This window comes from Ursus americanus, chromosome 5 (assembly GCF_024610735.1).
Source record: "Ursus americanus isolate L20-20 chromosome 5, mUrsAme1.1.p, whole genome shotgun sequence".
In the NCBI taxonomy this organism is placed as follows: Eukaryota; Metazoa; Chordata; class Mammalia; order Carnivora; family Ursidae; genus Ursus; species Ursus americanus.
Genome location: NC_142131.1, coordinates 80,065,504 through 80,093,239, shown reverse-complemented (window position 1 = coordinate 80,093,239; position 27,736 = coordinate 80,065,504). Strand labels below are relative to the sequence as shown.

The 27,736-nt window shown below is 47.7% G+C and overlaps 1 protein-coding gene across 2 annotated transcripts; it reads right to left on the bottom strand.

The window, feature by feature from the left end:
• Positions 1–790: 790 nt before the first annotated feature.
• On the bottom strand, positions 791–27,508 carry SH3BP5L (SH3 binding domain protein 5 like). Of its 2 annotated transcripts, none has more exons than XM_045779037.2 (7): positions 27,116–27,508; positions 12,477–13,089; positions 6,487–6,549; positions 6,195–6,323; positions 4,201–4,362; positions 3,277–3,450; positions 791–2,704 (listed from the first exon to the last, which is right to left on the bottom strand). In XM_045779037.2, exons 2-7 carry the CDS (start codon positions 12,657–12,659, stop codon positions 2,258–2,260), a joined length of 1,158 nt encoding a protein of 385 aa, XP_045634993.1. In that variant the 5' UTR covers positions 12,660–13,089; positions 27,116–27,508; the 3' UTR covers positions 791–2,257. The 2 variants fall into 2 exon arrangements, with proteins under 2 accessions (XP_045634993.1, XP_045634994.1); XM_045779038.2 differs by lacking the exon at positions 27,116–27,508 and adding an exon at positions 13,559–13,703.
• Between the last annotated feature and the right edge of the window lie 228 nt (positions 27,509–27,736).

Here is a 27,736-nt window from a genome sequence, read left to right as displayed (position 1 = left end):
ACAGCTGGACACTACCCATCAAAGGGTATGCAGTGCACGCTCAGACACAGAGGCTCCTGATGGCCCACCGGCCATCTGAGATCACCAGGGTCACTGCTCTGCCCTCCCGCCCCAACATCTGGCCTTCGCTCTGCCCCTCAAGGGTCTGCAGGACACCCATTTCCCATCAAGTTTCCAGTGGGCTCCTGCCCTCCTCCCTGGCAGTGCCTTCTCCATCCCTTGGCTGACCCCCTCCTCACCTGGCTCGAAATGTAGGCACACCTCTGGGGATGGGGCTGAGCGTATTCAGTCCAAAGCTTTCACTCTACACGTCCACGGCTCCTGAAGTTCTCACCCCTCCCCAAACTGATTCCACTAGGTATTTCACAGGCTGTGGGTCCAAACACACTCAAATCCTTTGCACCCCACAACAGGTAAAGTTGTGAGCTGAGTGTCACCTTTCATCTATATTAAATTTTAGATAGACAACAAAAAAACTTAGTGTAAGTATGTCCTAAACATTGCGGGAGGCAAAAACTCTGAAATTTAAGTCTCTTACAACCCTACTTTTGTCCCTCCCCTTCCTCTATGCTCATGTCCAGACACATACAGGATTAGCACCCTCATCTTTTCTGGACCACCAGTGGCTGACAATGTCCTCTCCAGCCTGCAGACCCCTCCTTGCCTGGCAGGTGGGAGGAGGGGGCATCTCCCCTGCCCTGTCTCCACCATCAAAAGAGCCCCCCACACACACACACTCTGCCCTTCTCTTCCTCCCCCCTCCCCCGCCGACAGGGACAGCAAACATTACTGTTACATAAACTATTTTATTTAAATAAAATCAGGGGCATACCCTTTTCTTTCTTTCTCTCACACTCACACTCTCTCTCACACACACACACTCCCCCAGCACATGCACACACATGCCCACGTCCTCCCTCCCTTTGTTCCCTCCACCCATGGCCACCTCAAACCCAGCGGTTCTCATAGTGACCACCTTAGCACAGGGAGACACCCTCCACATGAAAGCCCACTCCTCCCAGCTGATGGCAGCAGCACAAAGGCCTAGGCACAAGCTGTCCTGCCCAGGTTCCAGCTCTCAGACCTCTTCGGGTGGGAAAGGAGGAAGGACCGGTTCTCCCAAGGCACCCAGATCTCGAGTGGCTTCCCCACCTTCCCCCCCACGTAGCCTGGAGCACCACCAAACACCCAGAGCTGCTCCCCATGAAAGGCGGGTCCCCTCACCCCAGCGCAACCCCTCCCTGCATCAGAGAAGGCTCTGCAGCCAAACCTGAGCATTTCCCCCAAGGGATCCTGGAGTAGGTATTGTTTGGTTTGGGAAAGAGAGAGGGAGAGCAACTGAGCACCAAGTTCCCTAACTCCACCCTGCAGGAGGGTGCTGAGATTCAGCTAACATCCTCTACCCAGAAAAAGTAAACCCAACTCTGCAGCAGGAACGGCAAGGGCCTCAACCATCAGGACCTCATCACTTGTCCATCTCCCAACATGGGTCCTTTCAGAGACCCACTAGCACCTTAGCAATGTTAACGGCCCAGCCCAGCTGGGGAAAACACCATGCACGTGGGAGCCTATCTGGAGTGGGTGGTGTCCTCTGTGTTGACAGCAGGGTTGGGTTTCATCTTCTCTGACACTGGTACCCTTCAAGTCCTGCTTTGTGGCACACACAGCAAAGTGGCTTAGGTCATGAGGAGGGAGCACTGTAGGGATCGGTAGTGTTTTCCAGAGGCACACAGTCCGACAGTGCATTTTACGGGTTCCATATGGCCAGGCTGACAGAGGCTTAGGGCACAGGGCTGCCGGAGGAGCTCTGTAGCATCCCTAGACGCCCTCGGGAGATGGGGAGGTGGAAGGGACTCCTACTTCCTCAAGCTAAGGGGCCATGATGCCAGGACTCGGGTCCCACACCCACCTTCTCTGATGGGCTTCCCTGTGCCTTCTAGACCAAGTTCCCTGAGGGGAAAGCCAGACAGATGGAAGGAAAGCAGAAAGGGGGCAGCAAAGGGCATCAGACCAAGAGGAGCTAGCAGGGAGAGGGCAAATGTGAGAGCCAGAGAAAAGCCTTCCGAAGGGGTAAGGCAAAAAGAGCTGCCACCTGCAAGGAGGGAGCTGGGAGGGCAGGGACGGGGAGAAATCCACCAGAGACAAGGGCCAACCTGACCTCTCCAAGGGAAGCAAGGACCTGAGGAGAGGGAGCTTGGAGCCCGTCTGGCCCTCCATGGGCCAGTGGTGGTAAGAGGTAAGCCACCCTGAGCACGGACTACAGGCTGATGCTGCGCTGGTGGCGGCCCCCACGGCCCCCGCTCCGGGAGCCCAGCTCCTGGCCATCCAGACTGGTGTGGTCTGAGAGGCCCCGCAGGTGCTCCACGGAGTCACACTTCTGCAGGTCCGAGGCCACGGTGCGCAGGCTCAGCAGGCTAAGCGTGTCTGTGTCGGGGGCAGGGCCAGGCCCCAGGCTACTGCCCTCCTCCAGGCCCCCGCCTTCAGCCCCCTCGATGATCCCACTGTCCCCATCCTCCCCACCATCAGGCCCAGCCTCTGCGCCCACGGGGGAGGAGCGCCGCTGGCCTGGGGCATGAGGTGGCTGGCCCCGGCGCCGTGCATGAATCTGCTCGCTGATCTGCTCCAGGTTGCGCAGGGCAACTGAATAGCGAGTCTTGGCCTGGGCCACCTGCTGCTCCAGCTCCGTCACCTTGGCCTTGTGCTCCTGCAGGAGGAGGAACAGAGTGAAGTGATCCAGCAGGCAACTCTCCATGGCTCCTGGAGCGGAGTCCCTCCAGCCCCACCAGCACCCTGCACGGGGCCTCCGTTCCCAGACCACCCAACACAAACCTGCAGTGCTCCACCCCACCCAGCCCAGCCCAGCCCCCTTCACTCCTCCTCTTTGGATTCCTCTTCCCCCACAACCTGCCCTGCTCCTCACCTAAGCCTGACCTTCTAAGACCTTCCCCCCAGGTCTTCATTCCCACCCACTCCTCCTCTCCCTACTGTTCCCTTCCCTGTCTGGCCAGTTCCTTATCCCCATTCTCCCCGGTTTCCGGATTCTCACTTTTTCTCATTTACCTCCTTTTGACTCCGTTCTCTGCCAGCACCTATTCCCCAAGCTCAACTCCCACTCCTGGGGGTCATTCTCAGCACATGTACCACACCTGTCCCACCCCACTGCTCTGGCAGATGGCCCAGAGAGGCACTGGCATCCCCTCTAACTGCCCTCACTCCCCATGCCTGCCCCCTTCCTGCCTGTTCACATACCGTCTCCCTCTCCCACTCCTCCCCTACCTCCAGAATCTGGCTGAACTGGGCCTTGAGCTCAAAGTAGGGGCGGCTCTTGCCAATGGCCCGCCGGAGCGTCTTCTGCAGGGCCTGGACCCGAGCTTCAGCCTGCTGGCACAGCCGAGTCACCCGCTGATGCTCCCGCTCGCCACGAAGCCGTTCCTCCTCTGCTTCATTCACCTGCCCAGACGGGGCAGAAGGCGTACATCACCCACTGAGGACCCATGCTTTTGCCTCTCGAGACATGACCATCCTTCAGGAGCTGGCATTTGCTGCTAGAGACTCAATGTTTGTATCCCCCCCCCAATTTCCTCTGTTGAAATCCTAACCCCTAAGGTGATGGCATTGGATGTGGGCGCTCTGAGAGGTGCTCAGGTTACGTGGGGGGGAGTAGTCTAAATAGGATGAGCGCCCCCATAAAAGAGGTCCTGGAGAGCTCCCACTCACCCCTTCCACCTCAGTGAAAGCTTTTCACCACAGGGAAAAGACCGCCAGCTGTCTAAGAACCAGGAAGCAGGCCCTCACCTGATACCAAATCCGCCCGCACCCGAGCTTGGACTGCCTAGCCTGCAGAACTGTAAGAAATAAACTATCGCTTAAGGCATCCAGTCTATGCTCTCTTGCTGCAACAACCCCAATGGACTAACATCTTTGCAAGGTGAAGACTGGAGCTGACGCAGGGATCCTTGCACTCCCCGCTCTCCTCTGAGTAGCTTAGAAATGACACACAAATTACACTTCAAAAGGTAAGTCTGGGCTAGCTAAGCCCAAACAGGGCAGAGAGCAAGGACGAGGTTTTTGCCTGAAACAGAATCAAAGCTGAGGAAAGGCTGGAGTGGCGAAGAGGGAAAGGATGAAGGAGGGCAACGGGATGAAAGGAGAGCAAAGGAAGTAGCCGAAACTGAGACCTGCTGGCACCGCCTGGCTCACCTTGCAGGTGGCGTGGTTGAGCATCTCCTGCCACGTGGGGTCTAGCCGGTTCTTGTCAGCCATGACACCCTGCTCGGCCACAAACACCATCTCCCGGGCAGCATTGTGCATGCTCACGGCCCGCTCGTACCGCAGCGCTGCCTTCTGGGTCTCTTGCTGGGCCTGGGAAGAGAAGGCCATCAGCATGGGAAGCCCCAGGGACCCCCGTCCACCCATGGAGACCCATCTTAAGAGGATGAGGACAAGAGAAGGAGGAAGGCCCAGCGCAATGTCAGCTTCCTTTCCCAAACTGCATGGAGGATAAGTGCCAAAACAATAACATTCTGTAAAGAATATTTTGTAAGGATATGACTTAAAAGAAATAAATGTAGAAACAAAGATTGGAAAATGATACTGCCACTAGAGGGTGAGTGTGTGAAGTCAGCACTTACAAAGGCCACTGGCCTTTTGCCCTACGGAGAACAAAGAAAAATCCCCACCACTTTAGTTGCAAGGTGGTTAGGAACACAGACCAAGTCCTACAGAAAGTACACCCCTGATTTCATCAACCGGTCCAGCAGGTAAGCTGAAGGAAGGAAGACAAGGGCTCAGAGACAGTCATCACAGCCATGCTTACCAAGCAAAACAATGGAAACAAACCTAAGTTTTCAGTTCAGGGAACTCACTAAATACAAGGAAATATTAGGGAGTTTTTAAAAATGACAGTACGGATGTATATTTATTGACATGGAACCATGTCATAACATAAGTAAAATAAAGGAATAAAAATAGCACATACCATGTCATCTCATTTTGGCAAAATATATATTAAAAAAAATTAAGGGGTTATCTGTGCTGTATTATGTTTTTTACTTTCTATATTTTATGATGCTTTGACATCTTGGAGGTCCTGTGGCCCTCCTAGGGTTAGCTAAGTCCTAAAAATAGTAAACTCCTCTATGAACACACTTCCCAAATGCAAACCAACCAACCCAAATCCCACCACCCCCTTTATCTAACTCTCACACACCACGACAATACTTCCCCTGCCCTACATTACCCCAGGGCCAGGTACCAAAACAGAGAGACCACCCCTACAGCCCAGAGCCCACAGTTATTCAAGCTATCTAATTCAATTATCATATGGTTTCTCTCATCTATGGAACATAAGAACTAGGAAGATCGGTAGGGGAAGAAAGGGATAAAGAAAGGGGGTGGTAATCAGAAGGGGGAATGAAGCATGAGAGACTATGGACTCTGAGAAACAAACTGAGGGCTTGGGGGGGGATGGGATAGGCTGGTGATGGGTAGTAAAGAGGGCACATATTGCATGGTGCACTGGGTGATATACGCAACTAATGAATCATGGAACTTTACATCAAAAACCAGGGATGTACTGTATGGTGACTAACATAATAAAAAAATATTATTATTAAAAAAATAAATTAATAAAATAAAATTTTTAAAAAAGCTATCTAATTCTGAATTTGCTCAATGTTGTCTACCCTGCCTTACCCATTCCTTCCCATTATAAGCACAATAAAGGCTCTGAGCAAAGCTTTCCTCTCGTGCCTTCTGTCCCCTATGTAGTGTGGCATGCCCTTTCTTCTTGGAAATTTTAAGTAATAAACTCTCCTTTCAAGGCAGCTGTCTCTGTGTGTGTGTCACCTTACCATACTTGACTAAAACAAATCCTAGGTACAAAAAACATGAAACATGCAGATGGTAGGATTTGGGGTGATTTTGGTTTTCTTCTTGTTTTATAGTTACGGTTACATTACAGTCTTACAATAATGAACCCACAGTTTTTGTGTTTAAAAAAAAAAAAAGAAGGGGAAGGAAAAAGGTAAAGGAATGGAGGGATGAATAAAGAAAAGAGACATGAAGCAAAGAGAAGCGACATAAAGAAAAAAGAAATGAGGAAGTGTTCTGCCTCACAGTCCACACAGAAACAGACGAGTCCAGGGCCAGGCTCTGCGTGCGGCCGTTCTGGAATGCACGTCAGCTGGCCATACCTCCTTAGCAAGCCGCCGAGCCTCATAGTAAGGCCGGGCCTTCTCGATGCAGCTCCCCAGGTGGGAGCCCTGCGTGTTGAGCTTCCTTGCTGACTCCTGAAGGATCCTCCGATAGGTGGTCCTGGCCTCCTGGCAAAGGGATAGCGACATGGGCAGAGGGAAGGAATATGTGTGGGTCCCACCCCTCCTGTTTTTCATACATGCCCCTTCCCCTGCCACCATACTGAATGGGGAGAGAAGGCGACACCTCCAAGACCAGCCCAAGGGTGTGAGGAAAAGGAGCAACACTCACATCCAGCTGCAGCTCCACCTGGTTGATCTCCTCACTGGCCTGGTTCAGATGCTCTAGCTCTTCCTGCCAGAGAGGGGCAAACAGTTAGAGGAGTGGCAAGTAGCCACGTGTGAACCACGTGGAGGGAAGTGCCGTGCAAGGAGGGTAAGTCCACCCAACTAGAGAAGGGAAGAGATACAGGAGGCTCTGTGGAATGGCTCCTCGAAGGACACCTAGTAACATAGTCTCCTGCCATCCTCGCCAACTCCCACTCTGCATCAGATCATTAAACCGCTATTTTAACAGTGAGAAAATCAACATTCAGAAAATGGAACACACATATGCCCACAGCAAAGTGGCAGCAAGCCTGCCCTCTCTCCATCAGATCGTGCCACCTTCTCTTCGCACTCCAGCCAGAAGTCTCCTCGGAGTGTTCCCGACAGAGATCACTAGCCCTAGGCTACTCACACATCACACGTTTACTACATACGCATCACAGCTCAGCATCATGAGACCCCAGAATTCAGGAAATAAAGCAGTGGCAGCTCACGGCCCAGTAAGTAAGCAACAGGCCCTCGGCAGTGTAAGCAGCTGTAAGAGGTGGGCATGGTGGGGGCAGCAGGGTCACCTGCCTGGGCAGGGAAGGCCAGGGCAGGGCGCTCAGAGTACTTGCTCCCAGGCTGGGCCTTGATGGATACATAGAAAAGCACCAGTGACGGGGAGGGGCCAAGAATTAGGAGAGCAGATGCCCAGGGCAGGCAGCTTGTCAGGTGAGAAGCCAGCAAAGCTGGGGCAAAGAGGATGGATACCACTTTTCCCAATGGCAGGGGAAGCCCCTCAGAGCGTGGTACTACCTGGTCTGTGGTTTAGGAAGGCAGATCTGAGCAATATGAGGGAAGTTTACAAGGGCCAGGAGATGACAGTGGAGACTGTCTGCAGTATTCCAGGTGGGAGAGGACAGGGCAGATACCAGACAAACGCAGGATGCAGAATCATGAGGGTCTGATAGACAATTAAGGTCAAGATTAGGAAGATCACATGGCTCAAGAGGCTTCTAGGCCTGCTTTGGCAGTGGGCTGACAGAGACCCCAGGTCCTCACAACAGATTCTGTGGCAGGGAGGGAGACCCTCAGGGAGAAGTCCTGAGCCCACCATGCCAAGGACACTCGCGAGGAGGAGCAATGGCCAGTGAAATACCTGACACTCAGCTATGGGATCCTCCCCCAGGAGCCTGGCAGCCCCTGGACAAGGCAATGGAACCCAGCCCATGTCTGCCTGCTGCCCATGAACCCAGACATAACCTGCATTTGCCAGTGAGTGATGCTGCCATCACTGGCTCCCACACACCTCATCTGGCCCTTCCGACAACCCAGCATATGATCCTCTTTTAGTCTTTTTATTTCTATGCCTTTCCTCAAGCCCTAAAAGGTTTGAGTCAGCAAATAAGAATCCAGGAAACCAAATTATATGCCCAAATTACAGTGAAAGGAAGAAACATGTAACAGAACCAGGAACAAGGATATGGAAATATGAACACCTACAACAACGCAGACCCTGTCTCAAAGAAGGCCATAAATTTGGTTCTAAACTTTACAGAGCAGAACAGTCCAACAAAAATATGTGAGCCTCACATTGAATTTTTAGTTTTCTGGCAACCATTTAAAAAAAATGCAAAAGGAAACATTATTAACATTAATACATTCCATTTAACCCAATATATCCAAAATACTGTAATTTTAACATGTTATCAACATAAGTTATAAAACATTGTTACATTCCTTTTAGCCTATGCCTTTGACATCCTTGTGCATTTGACGCTTAGGGCATATCTCAACTTGGCCCGCGGAACATGGCTTCCACACTGGACACTGTGGGTCTAGAAGCTGGGGCACATTAATCACACAACCCAGTGATTGTAAGATCACAAGAGAACACTGTGGAACCATAAGCAGCTGATATGGCTCAAAGGACCCCAGAAGAGGCCCAGGGGCAGAGCCAGCACCACCCAACACACAGAGCTCTGAGTGCCACAGAGCCTTCCTGCCCAGGACATCCCCTTCAGTCGATGGAATCTCCCCAAGGACCCTCAAAAAAGGCAATTCCTGTCGGGATGAGAGGCAACCTCTCCCACTGTGATCTTAGTCTTCTCTAGCTTGATTAGGCCCACGGTGGGTTTCAGACTATCTGGGAGAGGAGCTAACAGTGCTTCTAGCAGCTCCTGCAAGAACATTCTTTCTCAACTCATTCAAATTTGCTAGATAAGAAACAATGAAGTGGGGAATTGGGGCAGAATTTAAACTGGATCTGGGACCTGCTGAGGAATCTGGCTTTCCCACTATTATGACCACCATCCTAGGACTAAGGACATTCTTGGATGGATGCCTCAGAGAAGACAGTAGTACAATCACCTGGAAAAACCACAGTCCTGGTAGGAAAAGAACGTGCATGCCTCAGGAGGCAATAAACGGATTCTAGAGAAGAAAAGGGCAGTAAAGGCCATCCTGCAACATTCCCATGGGCAAACTAAGGTCCAAGACTGAATCCCGCTCAGTCCCATGGCCTAACGTGCTCCCAGATCCTAACAAGATCATCACAGGAGTGATTGGCTCCACATAAACCATCCCCACTGGAAAAAGGATGTGAAGGGCTCCGGTTATCGGCAAAGAGCAGGAGCGGGCACATCCTTCTGTAAGGGAACTTGTGCCCACACAGCACTTCCAGCGACTAAAATCTTATGATGATGAGGCCCACCACTCAGTCGCAAAGCTCTTTCTAACAGGACCAGGAGACTGGGGAACAGAATAGGCTAGAGGGCAGGGTGGACAACCAGGCAGGCACAGACCCAAGGCAAGGCTGAGCGGGAAGCCAATGAGCACTCACGGCTCTGTTTTGGGAAGTTGGCAACATGTTCCATTTGGCCTGCTCCACCAGGGACTCCTGGCACCTGGCTGAAACGGAATTTGAACACGATGAAGTCTGAGTCAGCACGCATCACCCATCGGTGAGCCCGCAACCAGCAGGGAGGGTGACCTTCCCCGGGCACATGGGGCGCATTCCGAAGATGCCAGGCCACTGAGTCAAAGGAAGGGGTGCTCAGTCGGCCAATGCTGCTGCCCACCTTGTGCAGGCCATGAAGACACATAAGCCCATGGTGATGCAGGGCCAGGGTGATGCATGGCCCAAGGACTGAGAAATAGGAAATATGACTGTCCTGTGAGAGCTAAATTGACATTTTGGATGAGGATGAAGAGGTTGCAAAGTCACTCTGAAGAGTCTACGCAGGTGGTAAGTGACTCTACCCACTCACCTGAGGACGAATGCACCCATCACGAAGGGAACTGAGAAAGTCACAGGGGAGGAGACCCAGGCCCATGCTAGCAGCACCCTCCTTCATTTCTTCCCTCCACTGGGACCCTCCCAGAAAGCTGAGGACCAGCCTGCAGGCCTCAGAGAACTATGCTGAGGTGAAGACATGGAGACTAAGCCACTGGCCTTCCCTGGGGACAGCACACTCCAGGCAGGCCTAGAGCTGGCCTCCAGCTGGCTTCCTTCCAACTTCCAGAGGCATCCCATCAGACAACAGGGACACAAGCCTGCCAAAATAACCTATTTCCCACATGAGTAAGAGCCTTGCCTTAAGAGCAACCATTTCTGGGAGTTCCAGAAAATATCTGAACAAATTCCCTAGCCTTTGGGATACCCCTGGCTCAGTAGAGATGTGTAGGCTGCATGTTAGATCCATTCTCACCCCACTGAGACCAGAATTCACATGCCTGGGCATGGCTCAGGAGAGGGTGTTTTTAAAACCCACTGGTGGATCATGACAGATCTATTGGTGGAGACCCACTAAATACACTGAGAATCCATTGAAAGCACTGAAACACAGTTACCGCAATAACACGGTCTTGTGCACTGTCAACACCAAGAGGGAGCTCAGATGACACATGCCCCAATCTCTTCCAAACGCAGAAGGGTTGGATGCTACCAGCTTTCTCTGTGAGAGGCGCCCCACCGATCAGGCTACCTCTCCCACATGGCAAGAAGATGCAAAGACCCTGCTAAGGGCAGAGCCCTGGCCCAGCCACGAGTGTGCCATCAAAGGCGGAGGCCTCTACAACAAGACCTTCCCTCCCTACATAACCGCACCGTTCCACAAGGTGCCTCCCAGTCTAGCAAGAGAGACTATGCCTGCCCCTCTCGCTCCAATAACACCACAAGCTCCCCGGATTCAAGGCAAATCTTACACCTGCTTGGCACTCTCCGACCCTCACAGAGCTCACCCAATAGAACTCTGATGATGGAAATGTTCTACTTCTGCAATACCAACAGCAGCTGGAGAACTGCATTTTTATTTTTTATTTAATTTTAATTGATTTTACTTGAGTAGCCACATGCGGCTAACAGCTACTTTATTGAACAGCACAACATGAGAGTGACTCTTCACACTGCGGCCTTTGCCTGTGTGGGCACTGGAAAAACACATAGGAGCAGCAGAGGCTAAGCAAAGAAACCACCCACAGTATTCTCCCCTGGAGCAGAGCAAGGAACGTTGGAAGGAGATGTATGAAGTGTACCACACAGCCCTCCTCCCCACACAACAGACAGGGGTCCCTTTCCCAAAGTACTGCCTACAAACTTTCACCAAGAGACAAGCAGAAGAGTTGTGACAGAAAGAATCAGGACTATGTCAGAGCAAAGCGACGAGTTGTGCACACCAGCTAGACCAACCCCTCACTTTATAGATGAAGAAGGTAAGGCTCAGAGATTACATAACTTGCATGAAAATCATGTATCATGAGGCTGGAGGTTGCTTCAATCTCAGCCCAACGCATTTTTCACTACAACTTACTTCCTCAGTAGAAGACAAATCTGTAGAATTAGCAGGAGAAACTGAGCTGTTTTCAACGCAACATCCATGAGACATGGAAGCAATAAATTATTGACTCAGACCAGTAAACGAAGGGCTCACCATAGCTCCAATATAAGCACGGCCACAGTTTCCCTGCCCCAACGTCCAGGGAACCCCCACCAAGAGGGCAGGAGGATACTAGGATCAGACTTGATTTCTTCTTGACTCACAGAACAATCTAACAAAGGTCTGTGGGCAGAGAAGCCCAGGAATGCAAGCCCTGAGATGCTCTTGCTCACCTACAGAGGTGTGAGTCACCTCCACATCAAAATCTTGGAGAGGCTGCCAGACCTTACAGCAGACTCAGACCCCAACACACAAGAACTTCCTGCCCTCACCTGCCCAAGTAGCTTTCCCAGTCAATGCCTGGAAACACTACAGTTGCACCTTGGCTGCCCATGCATTGCATCCACAGGGTGCCTGTCCTACTCACCCACCACTTCGAGGTCTCCTTCAAAGATGTGCCCATCCTAACAACTACTAGCCTGTAAATACTCCAAGGTAATAAATCAGCTTTTTCGTTCATTGGATATAACCAGCATCCTCAGAACCGGGAATGTATATTATTAAGGACTGACCATGGCTGACACAACCCTCTAAACACATCAGATTTCCGTATAGGCCTCAATCTGTTGAACCATTGTAAGACATGACATGTCTCACCCTTTACAGATGTGAACGTCCCTGGGAGGCACTGATGAGAAGAGGAGAGAAGGAAAGATTCAAAACTGCCTCCCCAGCTCAAAATCACCTCCTACACATTGCATCTCTGAGCCAATAGCCCCTTTACTTATTTGGAAAGGAGAACAACAATTCTACTCTGCACTGACCTACATGAGGCCCATTTGTTGCTTCACTTTGTCAGTGAAGCCTTCAGGAACACACCCCAGGCACTCAGGCAGGCCTTTTTCTGCACTGGCATCACACACAGCTCTTTCAGCACTTGTCACACCATCCTGCAATGATTTGCTGACAAGCTTGTTTTCCTTTCCTGCCCCAGTCCACTGGAGAGAGAGTAAGTCTAACGCTTCATTTATCTGACAGCTCTTCAGGAAAACTGGAATCTGGGCTCCCTGTCTCTCTTTCCCCTTAGTCTTCTCACCTGTATTCGAGGATCCAGTTCTTCCTCCTCTCTTGGAGACAATTTGGCCTCACTGCTGCTGCTTCCGCCTCTCCCAGGCTCCTCTGCGACTGGGCTCCGAGGGACTTCATCCTCTACAACCTCAGACCGAAGCTCCCCCTGCGGGGTCTCCCGCCCCCCCGGAACCGGCCTGAATTCAGCCATGCTAATGGGGAGAGGGCACAGCCCTACGCACAAGAGAGGACTGACATGCTGGGACCAGGGCCCCAGCTTGGGGCTTCCTGGGCTCTGGGTAGCAAGAAGAAGGGTTTCTCTTCTCAGCGGGTGGAAAAGGGGACAGAGGAATAACCTCACTCTGGGTTAGAGGCCAAGATTCAAGTCGTCGGAGGGGTTCCTGGAGCTATAGCCTTGTCTGTGGAAAAGTTCTTCCCTGCCCGTCACGGGGAGTCCACCAGGAGAGACCCGGAGCAACCGCTCCGAGGCAGGGGGCAAAGGGGGTTTGGATCCTCGGCCGAGGCCTGCGAGGAGTAGCACCATTCGGGAGGGCGGAGGCAGGCGCCTCCAGGCTGTGGTGGCAGCTGGAGAGAGAAGGCTGGGCCCGAACCGAGGCTGCGGGATGACAGTCTCTGGGGAGCTGCAGGGGAAACAAAGGCCAAGTACATGGGAAGCATCAGGACATACTTGGGCCACCAGCCCCTTCCAAACCCTCAGCCTCCCAAGAACTCCACTCTCGTCCTTCCATACTCCCATATTCTGAGCAGACCCTGCCGCAACTACTTTCCTCAGCCCTCAAGGACTTAGGTCCGACACCTCCCGCGTCCCAGCCCCTCCCCGAGCAGCGCTTTCCAGACCTCCCTCCGAGGTCCTACCCTCTCTCCACCCTCCCTTTTCTTCCGCCCGCCCCTACTCCACCCCACCCCCGACCGGGGCTTTGCAATTCACCTAGTAACCCCCAGCCCCGCCCCACCTCTCTCTCCAAACCTGCGGACAGTCTGAGCCTCCCGCCTCCAACCCCACTCTTCCACGATCCCGAAGACCCTGCCCCCAGTCTTCCTACACAGCCAGGCCCAAACCCTCCAGCCTCCCCCGACACAGAACCTTACCTCAGTTTACCTTCCCGTACACTGAGCTCCTCCACTGCAAACAATCTTCCCCCTCCCTCCCCGCAACAAGCCCGTCCAACCAAATGCGACTGGGCCGAGAGGAAGCGGAAGTACATCATCGGCTAACACCGCCCTCCTGCTCTTTCGCCCCACCCCACACGCTCTCTGGTCAGCGGGGCCACATCTGGATTCCCCAGTACCTAGTCCCCGCCCGGCCTTTGGTTTCCGTACAAAGTGGTGCTGTACGGTGCTCATGGTCGCCGCCGTACATTGCCTCCAGCCCATCCTCCACCCCAGCTGAATGAAATTGAAACATGAGCGTGTTATGCTGAGAGAAACTGGACCGGTGATGGAAGTCGAGAGTCCCTGGTGGATAGGGAAGTGGTAGAAATAAAACTAAGATTGGACAATCGTTTCGGAGGGAGTGCGGCCATCTTGCGTTACGCGCGGCGGCGCAGGCTGCCGGAGAGTCACTTCCGGCCTCGCCCGGGGAGTCGGAGGCGGTGCCTGAAGTGAACCTGTTGGCTTCCGCCGCCGAGGCAGTGTGTCGGCTCGAGTGTTGGGACGAGCGTACTCCGCAGTTAGGACTAAGGTCGTTTTCCAGAAGTAACTGATCACTCCGGGAAGTCAGCGATGTCCTTAGTAACGATGGCTAAACGGACAGCTCTGATAGGTAAATGTGTCTCCTCGGGGCCTCCGGCCGGCGCCATCACGGCATCCGGGCGCGACGCCTCGCCAGCCCCTCCCCGAGCCGGGCTGTCTCCCAAAGAACGTGGTTTCCCCGGTGAGGAACCCCCGTGGGGTTTCCACCAGTTACAACCCCAGGCCACCTGAACTCGATGCTTCAAAGCCCGCGAGGAGTTTGTTATAGTGCCTTGTAGGTCAATGAAAGGACCTGACCTGAACGACCCGGTGGTCACGTTTAGGTATTGCCAGGCGAGGCTTAAGGGGAAGACTTGAGGATTCGAGTTTTGTTTTTGCAAAAGACCTAACTTAGAGCCACCTCAGGGACCTGAGGTGGAGAAGGCAAATGGAGTGAATATTCTTTCTTCCCTTTGGATTTCCTCCCTTCATTCCCTCGCCGCATGAATAACCATATACAAAAAAACAAAAAAAAATCGAGTAATAGAGCCAGATATATCCCTTTAAAAGTGATTTAAGGGGCTCCTGGGCGGCTCAGTCGGTTAAGTGTCTACTTTTGGCTCAAGTCCTGTGGGTCCAGTCCCCGCTCCCCCCACCCCGTGGGCTCCCTGCTCAACGGGAGCCTGCTTCTCCCTCCTCCCTGCTCCGGCGCTCTCGCTCTCGCTCTCAAATAGATAAAATCTTTTAAAAAATAAAAATAAGTAAAATAAGTGATTTAAAAAAGATGTTTTCCCACAAAGTTGGAAATTTTATTTTTAAAATTCTGTAAGTGACTTCTCCAGTAAGTCAGGGGGAAACTGAGTTAAAGCATCTAAGTAGACGGAACTTGTGGATACCTGTCTTCTCTCACATTCCTTTTTTTTTTTTTTTTTAAGATTTTATTTATTTATTTGACAGAGCAAGAGAGCACAAGCAGGGGGAACAGTAGAGGGAGAGGGAGAAGCAGCCAGGTGTGTCGGTGTCGTCGTGTCCTCGTCCCCCCGCCCCTGCAGGGGGCTCCATACCAGGCTAGATCCCAGGACCCTGGGTTCATGACCTGAGCCAAAAGCAGACCCTTAACATCTGAGCCACCCAGGCGCCCCTCTCACATTCCTTTCTAAGGTAGGATACTAAGGTAGCCAGGAAAATTCCATACAGAAATCAGAAACAGTGTATTTATTTGTTCCCTGCTAGTAACTTTTTTTAAAACTGGAATTTCACTGTAATGACTCCCATTTTACCCACCATCTTCTGACTAACCTAGCCTGAATTCTCCCAGTCTTTTTTATCCAGCATTACTGCAATACCTGTTATCCTTATACTGTGTCCTACAGCTCCTTTTCCCTGTGCATTCAGTCATTAGCAGTGGTGAGCTTCTTCTAGTTGTCACATATTTTTGTTGCATTGGGTATGATCCCATCATGAAAACATGTAATGCCCAGACTACTCCTAGATCACATCCTGAAGTTCACTAGCCTCCCTGATATCTCCACTGGCCTTTCCTAGAGTTAGCTCTCACTGAGACCAAATGAAATATCATTTATTGATTGTAATTTCCCCAGCAGGTTGGTTTGTTTGTTTTCCCGGATTTGGATAATGTTTCAAGTGGGAGGAGTTTGGGAGCAGTGTACACTGGCTTGTTCTATGGAGGCCAGCACAGACATGATAAATTAAAACTTTTTTCTAGAACAGCACTCTCCAATAGACTTACTGCAGTGATAGAAATGTTGTGTGTCAGCTCTGAGCAATATGGTAGTCACTAGCCACATGTGGCCATGAAGCGCTTGAAATAGAGCTAGGATTATTAAGGAACAGCATTGTAAAATTTAATTCTAGGGACACCGGGATGGCTCAGTTGGTTAAACATCTGCCTTTGGCTCAGATCATGATCCCAGGGTCCTGGGATCAAGTTCCACATCAGACTCCTTGCTCAGTGAGGAGTCTGCTTCTCCCTCTGCCTGCTCTGCCTGTTGCTCTGCCTGCTGTGCCTGTTGCTCTACCTGCTTGTGCTCTTTCTGACAAATAAATAATTTTTTTTAAAAAAGGCGACATTTCAACTCAAAAGTTTTTTTTTAATTCTAATTTAAATCACCACCTATGTCTGTGAATGGAATCATTAGTTCTAGAGCATGCCTTTCCTGTATCTCTTCCAAACACATATTCAGCTTTCACATCATCAATACAAAACAAATGTCTCCTCTCCACTCCTCTCCCATTTACTTCTGCAGTCTAGTCTCTGCTTCTGTCAGTCCACAGAAATTGCAGACATAAGGTCATCACCCATGCTCTGAATATCACCAAATCACTGACATCTGATACTGGGTTATTTATTCTCTCTCATCCTTCTTTAGCTTCTGAGTCACCCTTGTCCTGGGTTTCCCCTTACTTCTCTGGCCTGTTGATTTATTCCTTCATGCATTCTGTCTTCACTAAGTGTCTACTGTGTGCCAGGATTTTAGGTAATGAGGAAAAAGACACTTGTTCCAGTTTGCATGTAGCTTATAGTCTGTGGTACTCATTTTATAAATCAGTGACATTCAAACTAATTGGACCACAACCCAAAAACGTGTTGTACTTTGTAACCCAATGTACGTATATTTGTGTAAAATAACAAAAGTGTCCGGAAAAGATCTTTACTCAAATTACATGCAAAGCATATTCATATTTTCTATGCTTTTTTTTTTAATGCTGGTGGAGACCTATGCCACTGATTTCATGACCCACTCATGTTTGAAAACCTTACCCTACATGCCAGGACTTCTTAGGCTCTGATGCTAGGCTATGACCATTTCATGCATCATGCAGCCTGCTTTCTCTGAGACCCCTTGCCAAAGTTCATGGCCCCTACCCATGGCCATTATTCCTTTTTTGGAACACTATCTCTACCCAGACTCCCCACAAATCACATTCTGAGACCCAAAAGCTTCTGAGACCACTGGCCTTTGCAAAGGTTACCTCTCACCAAGTACAAATCTGATTTCATCCTCTTTCCCAAATCCTGCTTCTTCTATATTTTGTTGGTGAATGGTTCTACCATTTACCCATTTACCTAGGGAGAAACCTAGAAGACATCCTAAATGAATCCCCCTGTCTTCACTCTGCAGTACATTAAGTAGCATGGGAGATCGCTCCTCAACATTTGATTACTATTGCTTCAGTTTAGACCTTCCCCATCTCCATTGTAGATAATGTACATCAATAATCTTCTTAATCAACTCTGTCCAATAGAACTTTCAGCAGTGATAGAAATTTCTGTATCTGCACCGTCTAATACAGTGGTCACTAGCCATGTGTAGGAATCTTGAAACTTTAAAATGTAGCTAGTGCAACTGAACTGAATTTTTAAGTTTAAATAGCCAAATGTTGGGGTTTAAATAGCCAAATGTTGGGGTGCCTGGCTGGCTCAATCAGTGGAGTGCGTGACTGTTGATCTCAGGGTTGTGAGTTCAAGACGCACGTTGGGTGTAGAGATTGCTTAAAAATAAAATCTTTAGGGGCGCCTGGGTGGCACAGCGGTTACGCGTCTGCCTTCGGCTCAGGGCGTGATCCCGGAGTCCTGGGATCAAGTCCCACATCAGGCTCCTCTGCTGTGAGCCTGCTTCTTCCTCTCCCACTCCCCCTGCTTGTGTTCCCTTTCTCGCTGGCTGTCTCTATCTCTGTCAAATACATAAATAAAATCTTTAAAAAAATAAAAATAAAAAAATAAAATCTTTAAAAATTAATAAATAAATAAGTAGCCATATGTGGCTAGTGGCTAATGTGTTGGATAGCACAGGTCTGCGTCATCTCCCTGCCACAAGTGCCCCTTCCAGTCCCTGATGCAGATAAACAACCAGTCAACCCTTGTTGACTAAGTTACTGAATGAAATGTAAAAATATGAAAGCCACATAAAGAGACATCTTTACTGACAAGTAACACCATCAGCTACTAGATAGTATCACAAGTCAACTCTTTATCAGTGAAATAAATTTTCTCAAGCTTTTTTTTTTTGTATTTTATTTTTTAGAGACAGAGTGCGAGTGGGGGTGGGAGGGTGGGGAGGGGTAAAGGGAGGGGGAGAGAATCTTAAGCAGGCTCCACTGTGGAGCCTGATGCAGGGCTCAGTCTCACAACCCTGAGATCATGACCTGAGCTGAAAGGTAGGACGCTTAACTGACTGAGCCACCCAGGCATCCCATCAGGCTTTCATTGGTAACTTTTTTTTTTTTTAAAGATTTTATTTATTTATTTAACAGAGATAGCCAGTGAGAGAGGGAACACAAGCAGGGGGAGTGGGAGAGGAAGAAACAGGCTCCTAGAGGAGGAGCCTGATGTGGGGCTCGATCCCATAACGCCGGGATCACGCCCTGAGCCGAAGGCAGGCGCTTAACCGCTGTGCCACCCAGGCGCCCCAATTGGTAACTTATTTTTTTAATTGCTTCACAGAAATACTCTAAATTACCTTCACCTTTAAAAACTTCTTTGTGGTTAACTACCTTCCTATGTTCTTTGATTTTTTTCTCTACCTTGCGTCAAATATTTAATACATAACCACCATCTGCTAATGAAACATAATAGTTTATTAATGTGTAGTGACAGAAGGCAGATCAGTGGTTGCCTAGAGGAGAGAAAGGAGGGAGTACAAACTGGCACACAGAAATCTGTGGGTAGTGGATGTGTTCTCTATCTTGATTGTAGTGAGAATATGATTTGGATACACATGTCAGGACTTTTCAAATTGTACATTTTGTTTCACAGCGCAGAGTACTAGCCATTACAGGATCACGGGGAGCTACCAGGCACCTGTTCCAGTTGTACATTTCAATATGTGAGATGTTGTATGTTGATTATACTTCAATAAAGCTTTTTTTAAAAATTTGGTTGGAAACTTGCTCTGAGAAATATATAGTGTAAAATTTGCTAGTAAATATCAATTAAAGGGACAGCCTATATTACTAATAGCCCTGAATTATTTCTACCCCTGTTACCTGCTGAGTTTTTGAGAAATTATTTTTCCCTTAGCTCATCATCTCATTGAATGATGAAAACAGCAAACACATATGCAGTGTTAACCCTCTACCAGGCACCGTTCTGAGTGGGTTTATTTTTTTATTTTTTTTTTATTTTTTTTTAAGATTTTATTTATTTATTTGACAGAGATAGAGACAGCTAGCGAGAGAGGGAACACAAGCAGGGGGAGTGGGAGAGGAAGAAGCAGGCTCACAGCGGAGGAGCCTGACGTGGGGCTTGATCCCAGAGCACTGGGATCATGCCCTGAGCCGAAGGCAGACGCTTAACTGCTGCGCCACCCAGGCGCCCCTCTGAGTGGGTTTATATCCATCATTGTTCCTCACGACAACTAACTGAAGTATATTGTACCTCCATTTTTAAATTGAGGAAAGATAAGAACTAGAGGTTAAATAAATTGCCCAAGATCATGCTGCAGGTAAGTGATGGCACCAGTCTTTGACCTCAGGCAGTTGAGAACCTTAGGCACAATAAGATACTGCCTCAATTAAGCTTTATACAGAAAAGTACTTAACATTATTTAAAATATTTGTAGTAACACATATGTTAAGTTTAAATGTACCTACCCAAATTTTAAATGCCTCAAAATCTGAAAGGAAAAGAAATCAAAAGATTTTCTAAAGATGCTACAAGTTTGCATGTGATACTAGTATTATTACACTACTGCTCCTAAAGTGCCTTAAAATCGTTTTAATCATAAAACCTGATTTTATCCTTACCATGTATTTTACTTTAATTTTCCCCTAAAAGTTATGCCTCATAATTTTAAGCTAATTTTCCAAATCTTATTTTGTGAACCAGTGATTCCTACATGTGAGTTCTGAATATAATTTTTACCTGACATAACTTTTTTTAATTTATTTAAATTCAAGTTAACATCAGGGGTAGAATTTAGTTATTCATCAGTTGCATATAACATTCACTGTTCATTACATCAGGTGCCCTCCTTAATGCCCATCACTCAATTATCCCTTACCCCCACCCACCACCCTCCAGCAACCCTGTTTGTTACCTAGAATTCAGCATCTCTTATGGTTTGCCTCCCTATTTTCACCTTACTTTATTTTTCCTTCCCTTGCCGATGTTCATCTGTTTTGTTTCTTAAATTTCACGAGTGAAATCATATTGGTGTTTGTCTTTCTCTGACTGATTTCACTTCGCATAATACGTTCTAGTTCCCTCTATGTTGCAAATGGCAAGATTTCATTCCTTTTTGATGGCTAAGTAGTATTCCATTGTGTATATGTACCACATCTTCTTTATCCATTCATCTGTCCATGGACATCTGGGCTCTTCCTGTATTTTAGCTACAGTGGACACTGCTGCTATAAACATTGGGATGTATGTGCCTCCTTGCAACACTATGTTTGTATCCTTTGGATAAATACCTAGTAGTGCAATTGCTTAGTCATAGGGTAGCTCTATTTTTTTTTTTTTAAGATTTTATTTATGTATTTGACACAGAGTGAGAGAGCACAAGCAGGGGGAGTGGCAGAGGGAGAGGGAGAAGCCTACTCCTGGCTGAACAGGGAGCCCAATGCGGGGCTGGATCCCAGGACCCTGGGATCATGACCTGAGCCAAAGGCAGACACTTAACCAACTGAGCTACCTAGGTGCCCCAAAGTAGCTCTATTTTTAACTTTTAAAGAACCTCCATACCGTTTTCCTGAGTGGCCACACCAGTGAGCATTCCCACCAACAGTGTAAGAGGGTTCCCCTTTCTCCACATCCTTGTCAACATCTGTTGTTTCCTGAGTTGTTAATTTTAGCCATTCTGGCTGGTGTGAGGTGGTACCATTGTGGTTTTTATTTGTATTTCTCTGATAGTGATGTTGAACATTTTTTCATATGTCTGACATAACTTTTAAAAAGTTAGCATTAAGGGGGCGCCTGGGTGGCACAGCGGTTAAGCGCCTGCCTTCGGCTCAGGGCGTGATCCCGGCGTTATGGGATCGAGCCCCACGTCAGGCTCCTCCGCTATGAGTCTGCTTCTTCCTCTCCCACTCCCCCTGCTTGTGTTCCCTCTCTTGCTGGCTGTCTGTATCTCTGTCGAATAAATAAAAATCTTTAAAAAAAAAAAAGTTAGCATTAAGGACTAAGAAATTTCAGGGGGTGGGAAAAAAAAAAGACTACGAAATTTCATCATTAAGGACTAAGACATCATTAAAGATTGGGAAAAAGCTTGTGTTTTAGACAAAGTTGATCTTGATCCTCTCAAATATTCTAGTTTTGTGCTACACCAAGTTTATCCATTTCATCCGTATCTAGTTTACTAGAGCTTTTCACAATTAGTTTACCTACATAAATGTAAAAATAAGTAGCAGTCTGATTGAATCAGTGCCCAAGACTTTAACTTGGCTGCAGACTTTAAGCTGCACAACTTCTAATCATTTCCTTTTAAGAGTGCTGTTTATAGGGGCGCCTGGGTGGCTCAGTCGTTGGGCATCTGCCTTCGGCTCAGGGCGTGGTCCTGGCGTTCTGGGATCGAGCCCCACATCAGGCTCCTCTGCTGGGAGCCTGCTTCTTCCTTTCCCACTCCCCTTGCTTGTGTTCCCTCTCTCACTGGCTATCTCTCTCTCGGTCAAATAAATAAATAAAATCTTTAAAAAAGAAAAAGTGTTGTTTATATTTTTCAAAGTTTTATTTAAATTCTAGTTAGCTAAAAGAGACTGTAATACTGGTTTCAGGAGTAGAATTTAGTGATTCATCACTTATATATAAACAGCAAGTGCTCAACACAAGGGCCCTCCTTAATACCCATCACCCATTTAGTCCATCCCCACTTCCCTTCCATCAACCCTCAGTTTGTTCTCTATAGTTAAGACTCTCCTACGGTTTGCATCCCTCTAAGAGTGCTGTTTAAATTAAAAGACATTTAGTCTATACTACCCAAAGCAAACTACACATTTTTTTTAAAGATTTTATTTATTTATTTGACAGACAGCCAGCGAGAGAGGGAACACAGCAGGGGAGTGGGAGAGGAAGGAGCAGGCTCCCAGTGGAGGAGCCCGATGTGGGACTCGATCCTGGAACGCCGGGATCACGCCCTCAGCCGAAGGCAGACGCTTAACGACTGCACTACCCAGGCGCCCCACAAACTACACATTTAATGCAATCCCTCTCAAAATACCACTAGCATTTTTCACAAAAGTAGAAAAAACAATCCTAAAATTTGTATGGAACCAGAAAATACCCCGAACACCAAAGCACTCTTGAAATGCATGACCATTCCAGACTTCAAGCTATATGATAAAGCTGTAGTCATCGAGACACTACGGTACTAGCACAAAAACCCACATATAGATCAGTGGAACAGAACAGAAAATCCAGAAATGGACCTACAACTATATAGTCAACTAATCTTCAACAAAGCAGGAAAGAATATCCAATGGAAAAAAGACAATCTCTTCAACAAATGGTGTTGGGAAAACTGGACCATTTTCTTACACCATACACAAAAATAAATCCAAAATGGAAGACCTAAATGAGGAAACATCGAAATCCTAGAGAACACAGGCAGCAATCTCTTTGACCTGGGCCAAAGCAACTTCTTACTATTTTTTTAAGATTTTATTTATTTATTTATTTATTTATTTATTTATCTATCTATCTATCTATCTGAATGGGGGTAGCAAGAGAGAGCATAAGCAGGGAAGAGAGCAAGAAGCAGGTTTGCTGTGAGCAGGGAGCCCGATGTGGGGCTCGATCTCAGGACCCTGAGATCATGAGCTGAGCCAAAGGCAGATGCTTAATTGACTGAGCCACCCAGGTGCCCCTGCAACTTCTTACTAGACACATCCCTGGAGGCAGGGGATACAAAAGCAAAAATGGGCTATCGGGACTTCATCAACACAAAAAGCTTCTGCACAGTGAAGGAAACAGTAAAGAAAACTAAAAGGCAGCCTATGGAATGGGAGAAGCTATTTGCAAACGACATATCTGATAAAGCATTAGTATCCAAAATCAAGAAAGAACAAACTCAACACCCCCAAACCAAATAATCCAGTTAAGAAATGGGCAGAAGACATGAACAGACATTTTTCCAAAGAAGACATCCAGATGGCTGACAGACACATGAAAAGATGCTCAACAACACTCATCATCAGGGAAAAAGAAATCAAAACCACGACAAGATATCATTTCACACCTGTCAGAATGGCTCAAATTGACAGAACAGGAAACAACACATGTTGGCAAGGATGCAGATAAAGGGGAACCCTCTTATACTGCAAACTGGTATAGCCACTATGGAAAACAGTATGGAGCTTCCTCAAAAAGCTAAAAATAGAACTACCCTATGACCCAGCAATTGCACTACTAGGTATTTACCCAAAGGATGAAAACATAGTGATTCGAAGGGGCACATGCACCCCAATGTTTATAGCAGCACTATCCACAATAGCCAAAATATGGAAAAAGCCCAAATGTCCATCAACTAATGAATGGACAAAGAAGACGTGGTGTGTATACACACACACACACACACACACACACACACACACACAATGGAATATTACTCAGCCATCAGAAAGAATGAAATCTTGCCATTTGCAATAACGGATGGAACTAGAGTGTATGATGCTAAGTGATACAAGTCAGAGAAAGACAAGTACCATATGATTTCACTCATGTGGAATTTAAGAAACAAACAGATGAACATAGGGGAAGGAGGAAAAAAAGGGGGGGACAAACCATAAGAGACTCTTAACTATACAGAACAAACTGAGTGTTGATGGAGGGATGTGTTCGGGGGGGTGCTAAATGGGTGTTGGGTATTAAGGAGGGTACTTGTTCTGACAAGCACTGGGTATTATATTTAAGTGATGAATCACTAAATTCTACTCCTGAAACCAATATTACACTACATGTTAACTGGAATTTAAATAAAAATTTGAAAAAATATATTTAAAAGACATTAGTCCTCTGTGTCACATCATTAAAATTAATATGTGTGTTGTTGATGCAATTTATAGGTTGTTTTTCTCTTATTTCCTGAAAACCATTTTGATTGGCTTTACAATATGTTTACAACTTGAAATTAATAAAAATCCTCCTTGCTTAAAAAAATAAAATCTGCATTTCAGAATTTTATTAGGTTGTCTATTCTTTCCTGTTCTCATTCTAGATTGTTAGATTTCACTTTTCTGTACTTGGTTCTTTCTACTATTGGAAAACTGTCAGTTGACATCTGTGGAGTTATTTGGGAAGCAATAGAAGCTATCATGTTCTAGAGGCCAATGTTTTTATTGTAAATGGGACTGAAATTGGAATACTTGAAGAATAGAAACATTGTATTTAGCAACACAGGAACTAAATGGAATTGAAACTGTTCTCAGTCTTTATATCACTGTAACAGTAAGCTTCCAAATTTTATTTGATCAGGCTCACATTTCAAACAATGGATTCAAATACTGGTCTATTCCCTTAACTCTGCTTACTTACTTTTCATTTGCCTCTCAACTGCAATGTAAAGCATGTACTATGTGCCACATGCCCACAATGAATAAATATTCAGTACTCTTACTCTTTTCTGTCTCTCTCTTCTTAAACAACTAACACTGCCCTCTGATCAAACCCAATGGACTGATGTTGCCATGACATTACTGGACTTATGCAAGCATTGGGCACTGACCATTTCCTCACATGGGATCCAAAACCTCACCCTGTCTTGGAGTGCCTGGGTGGCTCAGTCAGTTAATTGTCCAAGTCTTGGTTTCAGCTCAGGTCATTGTCTCGAGGGCCGGGGATCAAGCCCCGTGTCAGGCTCTATGCTCAAGGCTCTCCCTCTCTCCCTCTATGTGTGCTCTCTCTCAATCTCTCTCTCAAATAAATAAATCAATCTTATAAAAAAGAAAAACACCTCACCCTGTCTTGACCCTCCTTCTTCTCAAAGTCTTCACTGCTTCTATAGCTGCCACCTTTTGGAGATTAGTGCTCTAGGGTTCTACCCTCAGTCTCCTTCTTATCCACCTACAGTCTCTCTGGGAAATGTCATCCACTCTCATAGCTTCATCTTTTCACTTCTAACTTCCTAGTCTTTACAAAACCTGATGCACCATGGCTCCTCCCCTAACCAATGAGAGAAGCCCAAACTCTTGAGTGTGGCATAAATTCTTCTAACCATACCGTAAGGGCACGTGATGGGCACATTTCTGTATTCCCATTGCCCAGCCAGGTGGAACTCAGTGTACCCTCAATAAAGTCTTTTTGGAGGGAGGGATTCTTTGAATTAGCCAAGTTACTTTGAGTTTCCTTTCTCAACACCTCTACCCCCTCCATTTCCTAGAACTCCTGCCCTGCTCCACTCAGCATCCTCCACAGAATTCTGATCTGCATCTACGTACATTTTGTCCTCAGTCTAGAGCAAGAGTATGCAAACTCCTTTCCTGCTTATCCTATCTCTCCGTCCCAACCCAATCCCAGCATCTCTACATTGGCAGAAAGCTCCCAGGGTGTGGAAATCATTGTCACCATCATCCTGATACAAAATCTTGGCTACATGTTAAATCTATGAAATTTGCTGATGACCTATAGAAGAATTATCCCATTCTTCTTGTTCTAGCTTTATACTACTTTACACTTGACATATAATGGGAAGGCATAAACTGTGGAGGTCTGTCTTCCCATAGCACGCCTCAAGAGACTCAGTTTCTGTTTTGTCTCTAATTCTCAACTCACTTCCTTGAATGTAAGCAGGCATTCAGAAAATTGCACTCAGTAAGAATGCCCTCAAGCTTACAATTTAGTAGGGGAGATAAGATATACATAATTCTAAAGTATATGGTAAATGATACTAAATACAGATGGTGTCTTATGCCTCTTGTGGCCCGTAAGGACAACAAATTTTGTACTGAAAGGCAACCATCTGGGTCAGATATTTTCAAGTTAACAAATATGCACATAACTTCATCTTGACCTTCTTTCTTTCACTAAACTCAGTATTCCTGTTCCGATTATTATCCCCTTCTGTAAAGACTCCCACAGGAAATAAAAATCCACCCCCTGCATTTTCCCTCCATTGGGTTCTTTCCTCCATAGCAACACAAAAGAAAGTTGTCTAATCCAGACCTCTTTCATATGACAGTTTGTCAAATTTTGCGTACAGTCATGACCATGCTTCTCTTTTGCAGGTTAAATGTCCCCAGCCTCTTCAATTATGTAATGTATTTATCACTATCCTAGTCACTCCTCCGGAATTGGCCAACTGTGTCAGTGTCCCTTAAAGACATGTCATCAATGCTGAACAATGAGTCCAGAAATGTCCTAATTAATCCATTTCTCAGGCCTGAAAGGCTTTGGAATTATTCTCAACTAGTCATCTTCGGATAACATTACCTTACCTGCATATGGCACTTTACAGCAAGCACATTTTCCTTTTCTACTTCTCCCACCTCCATCCCTTCCTGGTTCAGGCCCTCATCACCCCAAGCCTGCATCCTGTGTCCGTTTTTTGCTTCCTTGCCTGCTGCTACCATCCCTGTACTACTTCCACAATACTGTCACACGGGGGTCAGCAAACACTCATTGAGCACCTGTGATGTGCAGTGCTCATGCTTCAGGGCATCGCCTATGAGTAAGACAAGGCCTGCTTTTAACTACAGAGGTGACAGCCGTCATCTGACTATACCAACACGCAGAGGGTTGCATTGCAGCCTGGATGCACACCCACGACCGAGGGTGGAAAGCAGCATTCCAGCACAGATTAATGGAGATGGCATTTGTCTAAACTGTTAAGAATGGTTGGAATTAAAAGCAGAATAGCATTCCAGGCTGAACCGGGGGTAGGGCATAAGGGGTCTAAATGTACAGTGATTTAGGGGGCAGAAGAGCAGAGGGACAGAAGCTCTGGACGTGTAGCAGGAGGAGCAGTACTAAGGGTTCTCGAAAGGAAGATTAGAGCAGGTAAAGAATGATCCTGAGAGCCATACCTGAGAGTCTGCTCTGGATGATCAGTAGCCTTGAAGAAGGGGCCGTTATGCTCCCAATTGCATTTCCACCTCTCAGTGGAAGACACTGAAGTCTCAACATTTGGACGAGGAGCTCTGCCTAGCAGCTCTTGAAGAGGCGCCTGGAAAGCCGACCAGGAGTTTCCCCAACCCTGGCACTGCGCCCTTGGGCAGGTCATTCATTTGTGGGAACCCCCATGGCAGAGCTGTGGGGAGGAGTAAGCGTGATAATAGGTACCAAGTGTGGCCTCACTGTAAAAAGTCACTCGCTTACTACTGGGACGATTTGGGAGGGTGGCCCCCGCGGTCGCTCCACGCCAGGAGCCCATCAGCCGGGAGGCAGCCCAAGCGGGGACTCCCGTCCGCGCCCTCGTGGGCGCGCGAGCAGCTGGAAGGCTAGACTGGGCACGCGGAACTCCGCCACAGCAGGAGCTCAGCGCCCTTTCCTCTGATTGGGCGGGATCAGGCCCGGGGGGCGAGCGGACAAAAGAGGAGGCAGAGATTGGCTAAGCATGGGAAGAAGGAGGAGCCTTGTCGGAGAGGGAGGCGGTATTTGGCTCCCAGTGGTAGCCCTGCCCCCTTGCAGCTTTTTGGGCCAGGGCT